Source organism: Aquila chrysaetos, chromosome 1, assembly GCF_900496995.4.
Source record: "Aquila chrysaetos chrysaetos chromosome 1, bAquChr1.4, whole genome shotgun sequence".
Classification (NCBI taxonomy): domain Eukaryota; kingdom Metazoa; phylum Chordata; class Aves; order Accipitriformes; family Accipitridae; genus Aquila; species Aquila chrysaetos.
The window spans coordinates 48541583-48550096 of record NC_044004.1 but is presented as its reverse complement, the minus strand read 5'-3'; the positions used below and the strand labels follow the sequence as shown (position 1 = coordinate 48550096).

Sequence of the window (8514 nt, the reverse complement as noted above, 5' to 3'; positions counted from 1 at the left end):
CCAACCCTTGCTGGCTTCACAGCTTCTAGGAACTTGCACATCTTCTTGACTTTCTCTAGGAGTTTGGAAGTGAAAGTAAGGAACAGCTTTTCCTTAGCTATGGGATCCTGAGCTGGACAGATTATAGGGATTTGTAGCATTTCACTACACCCTCCAAGACATTAGGACCAGCAAAAATGTATGTTGAGCTAGAAAGAGTGTGTGGAGTAGAGCACGATAGCAACACCCCTGAGATGAGGGAAATGCTGCTGTTGACTATTCGTAAGAGAAGAAAAGGGAAGAACTGCAGGCTGTTATGGCCATATATTATACAAGTGCTCTAATTACTAAAACTCATGGCATGGATTTGTGTCTGCTGGTAGACCAAAAAATAAATCCTACAATTAAATTGACTTGGAAAATGAAATAAACAGGGGTAGGAGAATTGAAACTCCTGGCTCTTTATTTAGGCATCAGAGAAATTTATTTTGCAACAAGCTAGGAGCATTCCATTAACAGTCTCAGAAGTGCTGAAGGACTAAGAGCAAGGCCCTTTGTGAAGAGGTAGCCTGAATTAGTAAAGATCTAAGGGGGTTCTCAAGATGTGTTTTGAATTTCAAAACCAACTGTAAATGGCTGAAGTTACTCCTTGATACTCCATTTACATTCTGTCCTCTGATAAGAGCAAAATATTGAGCTATAACCAAAGCAAGGAGCATTACCTTTGAGAAAGAAAGAGCTCTTGTTCAGAGTCTCCTTTGGAAGAAGAGGAGGACAGAAGAGGGAAGCTAAGGTTGCTGATCCTTGAACCTACCTGAAATATTAAGGCAAATTTACCTAAGCGACAGAAAGTAAAGGAGCATTCCTGTTCTGGATAGCAGCTTCTGTAAGGTTTGGGATGAGAATTGTCCAAGCATCAGTGCCGTAGCCACAGAGTAAGCAAAGTCTCCTGGTTCCCATTCTTGGGAGCAACAACTAGGGCTGAAGCAGAGTCCAGTGAACTGGGCCCTCCAGCTGCGCACTGAGAAGACGCTCCCTCGAACCTCAGAAGTTATGCCTAAGAAAGAGGCATCAGGCACACAGCAAAAGACTAAGTAGAACCTACTGGTGGATTTAACAAAGCTAGACCCTACCAGGAGGGCAGCAATGCTGGCTGGAGCTAGTCCTCAGTTTGGCTGGCAAGAGAGCTTTTCTGAAAGGTTACTGAGTACAGAACTACATAAATAGAGCAGCTGTTGTCTTTACCTCTGTAAATAAATATGCGATCTTTTGTTTCACTCTGGACAGAATATGTAAATGCTTTATTCATCCTTACACCTGCTCTGGCAATATCCACATCTTCTTAGGAGGGAGGAACAGCGAACCTGTGCGAGCCGGGGTGCTCGTACCCAAGGGTTTCAGCAGTTCTTCGGAGCAAAGGCATCATCATCCCCTTTACACCGCTCCAGAAGGCGGTTTGGGGACTGGGAAAACTGGGAAAGAGGCTCAAGCGGGAGGCGCCGAAGCCCGGCGGGCGGGGCGGCGGGACCGGGCCGCCCCGTCCCGCCCCGTCCCGCCCCCCCACCGGCGTGCGGGGGCCGCCGGCGCCTCCAAACTTTGGACGGGCCGCGCCAGGGAAGAGAGAGCCGCTCCGGTGAGTGTGCGAGGGGGAGCGGGCGGGCCCCGGACCGTACGGTGCCCCGGACCGTACCGTGCCGTGCTCCTCTGGCGGGGCGAAGGGACTCCGCTCCCTGCCCTGGGAGAACGGCTCCTGTGGCAATAGCCGGCGGTGGCCGCGCTCGCCTCGCCGGGACGGGAGGGTAGGGGAAAATTTGGAAGGGGGGCACCGAGGAGCGAGCGCGGCCGGCGTGGGGCATCGGCGGGTTCCCCGCAGCGTGGGGGGGACACGGGTGCCTTCTCCCGGGCAGGGCGGCGGGGGAGCGGGAGGGCGGCGGCAGCCGAGAGGCACGCTTGCCGTCCCCTTCGTTCGCCTGGAGCAAGCCCCCAGACCCCTTCCCCAGCGCAGGCACTGCGGTCCTGATGGCAATGCTGCTGGCCGATGTCATCGCCTATTTCGCCCTTTGTGCTCGCTTGCTGTCGGAGCCGATGTAAATCCTCTGCGGGTCTTCCTCTGCCGAAAGTTAAGAGGCAATTGGATGCCCGTCCCTGAGGATCTGACTGCTGGGGAAAAAAAAATTGGACCCCCCCCCCCCCCCAGCGCTGGGCAGTATGCAAGGTGTGCAAATAAATGCCATCAGCTGGGGAGTTTATACCAAAAAAGAGCAGAAAGGGTCCTGTCAAACACTACCTGAGGTATCAAATGGCACCTCAGTCTTCCCCCCATACTCTGAAAGCAGCCGATTCTTTGCCCACTTAACTGTCCCACCGACAATGTCAAACTTGTCTGGTTTATTTCATCACTTACTAACACGCCAGCTCATCTCTGCTTAAAACCCTGGTCGTCCCTCCTCCCTCCCTCAGCTTTGTCTTATTGACAAGATCAAAAAGCCTTTCATCGGCCCAAACAGGGCAGTAACAAATAAAATAAAGGTGGCAGAACAAAAGAAGGCTTTGCTAAAAAAGGGGGGGCTGTAATTAGGAATCAGTAGAAAGTCAGGGACTAGAGAAACAGGTGAAAATATTTTGGGGAAGAAAGGGATGCTACACTCTTTGGCTGAGCTACATCCTCCTGCCTGGATTTATGGCAAAGAAAGGGAAAAACCTGTGAAAGTTGCCTTCCCCCTCACCTTTCTACTACAGTGTGTAAATATGACCTGCTTTTATTTTGCACTGAAAAAATTATGAGATTTTGGAGCACCTGCCAGTCCTGGGACATCACCAAATCTCTACTCTAATAATATATGCAAGCGTAATTCTTGGATGTAGGTACACGGGTTGAAGGAAACAGCTCAGCAGAGTTCTGCACTCCTGTATAGCCTTGACTGTGCAAATTGTGGTGGATCTCTTACATCTTTAACCTGGTGGACTAAAGGTGTATTGATGAGGAATCCCTTCCCGCCACCCGTGCTTAGGCTAGTAGTTGATAACTGATTATATTACTAAAATCTGCAGGGTAAGCTTGTATGAACAGCTGGCACATCTCAGCTATGTATCTTGCAGTGTTTCACATCCCAGGCTTACACTATTAATTGTACAGTAAGTGCAGACTAAACAGTATAGCACAATTCTGACCAGTTTAGTTGGGGGGAAAATACCTTTCAGTTCATGCAGTCGATCTGTCGCTTTTGCAAAAAGAGCTTGCACTGAGAAATTCTTTGGGGTATTGTGTGGGATGCAAGCAAACACAAAGGTCTCAGTCACCTGCTGGTAGACAACCCTCCTTTCTCAGTTAGAAAATCATGCCTAAGGATGTCACTGATAGATAGTTGATGGGGACAGAGATAGGGATGATAACCTACAATGAAGTGGATCTGATTAAAAAAATAAAATAAAATAAAATAAAAAATTTAAAAGCCATGTGAAGTCGAAGGCATTAATAGCTAGACAGTCTCTTTAGGCAGACCCGAATTTGAGATGCATTAAGCTATGTGTAACACCTGATGGCAAGAAAGTGACATTTCTTCTCTATTCTTGCTTTCCTTAGGGAATGTATGAATGGGGAAGTAGAGTTTGTAACTCAGGTTTGGCTTTCCCCTCAGTGGCAAACCGCGGTGTTTTCTCGATGAGTCCACTGGGCAGTGGCAATTTCGTAGTATTTTCACAGGTCAAGCCAAGGAGTCCCCAGATGCACGGTGCTCACTTAGCATGCCACCCATGGCCTGGGCAGTCTGCATGGGGACATGCACATTTTACATAGGACTGAAGTCCAAGTCAGCAATTAACTGTAAAACATCCATATATCCACCTGTGCCTACTAAAGTCCTAGGGCAGCATAGAATTTGGCTCAGCCTGTGTACAGAAGGCAACAGAATGTGATTTTGATGCCAGTGGTGAAATTCTTGCTGACGTCAGCAGGGGAATGATTTGCTCTTCTCTGTGACTGCAGTCAGAAATGAATCTCTGATTGGCAGCCTCCAAGGAGCTGTGTTTTCTCAAACATTGCACAGAAAGGAAATATTATGTATAACTGAGTTTTAATTGTTTCTTGAGTTAAATTCAGCATGAATAGGTTACACAGTCAGTTCAGAGAAATGCTATCATTTCAGTTCCATTAGAGTGGTATTTTTGCTTGCCTTGTGGCACAAACTTTCCTGAAAGAAACTTTCTTAAAGAAAGATCTCAGTAATTAGTTCTCTGGTATTAAGGAGGGGCATAAACCTCTAAGAATTTAGTAACTATTTAAAGGAAACACTTTCCATTAAGGAAAAGCTGGAAGATTATTATGCTAATAACAGTCTGGATGGTGCCGTTCCATGTAGAATTCCTGTAGGTATTAATGGAAGTTTTGTGCTAAATCAGCAGTAGTTTTAGGTAGTGGATTGTAGAAAAGGATATGCCGCGCAGCAGGATCTTAATCCTTCTGCATTTACTTAGGCAAACTTTGTCTTTGAAATGCTTTTGAAATCTGTCCCAATTTTCAGCAGGAGTCATGCCTGAATAATATTACGGGATCGGGCTTCAAATGTAAGGGCAACAGAATTTAAATATATTAAGGCAGATCTTCTCTTAATCCTGCGATGTAGCACGTGGGTTAGAGGAGGACGGAGCTATAGCTTTAGCTCGTTACTTTTTGTCTTAGCCGCTGCGGACTGATTTCTCCACATGTTCTTGTACTGTTTGGTTTTCAGGGACAGCTCTGTTGCTTAGACCGGGCTGCTGCAAGGATGGGGCCCCTGGAAGCAGTAGGTGAAGGAAACCAGACAGATGAAATGAAAATGGAGCTGTTCACCAAGCTGTACTTGCCGAGATACACCACACCGCTCAACGAATTGGCTCTGGACCCTAAACCAGAACTGAAGGACAGCACAACGCTAGTTGAAGTGCAGATAATCCTCATCTTTGCTTACTGCTCCATCATCCTGCTGGGGGTGATCGGAAACTCCCTCGTGATCCACGTGATCATCAAGTTCAAAAGCATGCGCACAGTGACCAACTTCTTCATTGCCAACCTGGCTGTGGCTGACCTGCTGGTGAATACGTTGTGCCTGCCCTTCACTTTGGTTTACACGCTGTTGGGTGAATGGAAACTGGGCCCGGTCTTGTGCCACCTGGTGCCTTATGCCCAGGCTCTTGCTGTGCATGTGTCTACCGTTACTTTGACTGTGATCGCTTTGGATCGGCATCGCTGCATTGTCTACCACCTGGAAAGCAAAATCTCGAAGCGCATCAGCTTCCTCATTATAGGAGTTGCCTGGGCAGTCAGTGCCCTGTTGGCAAGTCCTCTGGCCATCTTCCGTGAGTACTCCCTGATTGAGATCATTCCTGACTTCAAGATTGTGGTGTGCTCTGAGAAGTGGCCAGGGGAGGGGCAGCTCAACTATGGCACCATCTACAGCATCTCCATGCTCCTGATCCAGTACGTGCTGCCGCTGGCCGTCATCTCCTATGCCTACACCCGTATTTGGACCAAGCTCAAGAACCATGTTAGTCCTGGGGCGGGGAATGACCACTACCACCATCGGCGGCAGAAAACCACCAAGATGCTGGTGTGTGTGGTTGTGGTGTTTGCCGTCAGCTGGCTGCCATTTCACACCTTCCAGCTAGTCAGTGACATTGACAGTCAGGTGTTAGACCTGAAGGAGTACAAACTGATCTACACAGTGTTTCATGTCATTGCCATGTGCTCAACGTTTGCTAACCCCCTTCTCTATGGCTGGATGAATAACAACTACAGGACGGCCTTCCTCACGGCCTTCCAGTGCGAACAGCGGCTGGACTCCATCCACCCTGAAGTATCAGCAGCTTTCAAAGCCAGGAAGAAACTAGAAGCAAAAAGGATTCAGTTCCCTGGAGACTCTTTCACACAACCTACCAATGTCTAAGATGTCTGACTTTAAAGAAGAAATGAATATGTCGTGGACAAAGGGATAAATCCATTTTGACACATGCATTTTTAATGCATAGTTTTATTCCTGAATGGTGAAAGAAAAGTAGCAGGCAAGTCAAAGCAAGTGGTATGATTTGAGGGGAGTTGATTGCCATCAAGAGTATGTAACTATACAACTGCAAGGAAATAAAAAGGAGAGACCTTGTTTATGGCTGTCTCTAACAGGGAAAGAGACTCTCCCGTCCCTCCTATCTCTTTTTGACAAGTCTAAATGACAAAGGCAGAGTTTGCTGGTTTTGCTATAGGAAGGTGAAAGGCTGGTTTGTAGCACAGGAATATTGATGGTGGAAGGAGGTAATTTTTGTACTGGATATGGAGAGCAGAAGTCTGCCAGGAGAATGAAGCCTGTCTGGGGGGAATGGGCTGTGCTGGTTAAAGCTCAAACTTTTCAGACCCCTTCTCTCCCACAGGCATCTTTTGCGAAGATAAGGGAATTAAGAAGAGAAATATGTTACTGTTTTTTGACTTGCACTGAAGTACTTCAAACCAGAGCTTTTGAAATGGATTAGGGGAAAAAAAGAAAAGAGAAAAGAAAAAATAAAACCCAACACCCCACCCAAACAACAGATTCAATGTGAAGAAAGGTCAAGTTTCTACATAAAATGAAATGTGGGTTTTGGTCAACCAAATGGGGTAAAAAGTCATTCTGTGAGAATTGGCTGTGGTTCTGCTGGTGAGAAAATCACAAGCCTGTGACCTGATCAGTCATTCCCTGCAGATCCCTGGCTTTCATTCTGCGCTGGGAGCAGCTCACAAACGCAATGCTTTAAAGTGGCATTTGAGGGCAGGGGATGCAGGCTCAGGTCTTCTGTGAGCACTTCATAAACTGCCAATATTTTAATTTTCAGGACCTGCTTAAATGTCTAACGTGTTATTAACTCCACAGGCTTTGAATTGTTGCTGCTTTCTCCCTGGATAATAAAACAGCAGATAATTCTGATCCTCTGGAAAGGCTGCTAGATGGTAATGTGCTTTTCCTTATTGTGGTTTTATGTCACACACTCATCTCGTCTTAGAGCTTTTTCCATCTTTAGCCTTTGTAAAAATTAAGAACATCTGAATGGCTGTAACCTAATAACAGTATGCTAGGTTTATGTGATAACTTATCAGTTATTCTGCATGCTGTAGTTAATAGTTAAATTCCTTTTTTGCTCAGGTATAAAATTTTAATGTTTACTGTGTTGTACACAGCAATATTCAACTCTTCTGTGTCTTTATTTAGCCTCTTTGAACTCATTAAAGAGACGAAAAAAATGTCAACCCATGTTTATTCCAAGCTGCCCTGTTGCTTATCTAGAATAAAAATAAGCGTGATACTTTCACTTGGAGTCTCTTTCCACAGCTGCATTTCAGCTGCCTCATTTTTTTCTCTCCATTTTTCGTTGTTCCTAAATTCAGTGTGTTCTCTCTTACAAATGAAAATCTAACAAAACTCTGGTACTGAAGTATTAGCAATGTAATGAATGGTATCAGATCTTTATCAAGTGGAGAAATTCATCTTTGTGTATGCAGTATTGGGCACCATCCTTTAAATATCCATGAAATCATTTGGACCTGGATTTTCATGAACAGAGAGGGGAGGTCTAGAGAATTAGCTAGTGTTTACTCAAGCAGGAAAAAGTATCCATCATTCTTAAACAGTTTTACAAAAATAGATTAATTCTCAACCATGTTGAGAACATGATATTGTCCACAAGTTATTTTTGTCTGAGTATTAATAATATCCAAAATGTAAGCTCAAAACTGTTATGGGTGAGGAAGGATTACAGAAGTGTGCAATTATTATGGACATCAATCACATGTATCACTTACAGTTGACTCTGAACCCGTCATCAAAAGTATTATTGCCACAAATAGCATCCTTTATTTAAAAAGCAAATGGTTTAAAAGTTCTGTTTCAACTCTTCTAAGCCTGTTAGAGTGTGGTATATAGACAGTTTTGGAGTAACCATGACAGTGTGTGCTAAAGCTACAATTGCCAGGCTAATTCTCCGTAATTTTAAGTCTGCTTTACTTCATCCTGTATAAAAGTGATTAATTACAAATTATCTTTCGGTCTGTTTCATGGTATCTTTATTTTACGGCTTCCCGAGCTTCCTCTGCAGCCATCAAGTTGAGCCAAGGTTGGTGCACTAATTTATTGCATTGCTTTCACGTGGAGGTGGTGCCTGGGTCAGTGCCTGCTTTAGGGTCACAAACCTCCGCACAGTGTCCCACTGCAGGGTGTGGATTTTCCCGTGGGCACTTGAAGATGGGACGTGGAAGAGCCAGCATGCACAGCCTGTCACATAGCTTAGTCGCTCCTCAGGACTCGGTTCCCACACAAACTCGGCTATGTGCTTTGGTACCCCTTCATGTTGTAGGAAAATTAGGCATTTTCTCACCAAAAGCAATAAGGTAGCAACATCCCTCAGAGTTGCCCCAAATTCCAGCTGTCAAAGGATGTGGAAACTTCCGGTTTGTCCCCATTTCCCCTAAGGGAAAGTGAACCTATAAGCAGGCTCTAACCACTGAGGAGTCTGCAGGGGAGCCTCTGCTTTGCCTGAAAT

At 45.6% G+C, this 8514-nt stretch overlaps 1 protein-coding gene across 1 annotated transcript; it reads left to right on the top strand.

Annotated features, from left to right (window-relative positions):
* Positions 1 to 1358: 1358 nt before the first annotated feature.
* Positions 1359 to 8013, top strand: NPY2R (neuropeptide Y receptor Y2). Its single transcript, XM_030027454.1, has 2 exons — positions 1359 to 1612; positions 4707 to 8013. The coding sequence occupies exon 2, from the start codon at positions 4743 to 4745 to the stop codon at positions 5898 to 5900; it is 1158 nt and encodes a 385-aa protein (XP_029883314.1). The 5' UTR covers positions 1359 to 1612; positions 4707 to 4742; the 3' UTR covers positions 5901 to 8013.
* The last annotated feature ends 501 nt before the right edge of the window (positions 8014 to 8514 follow it).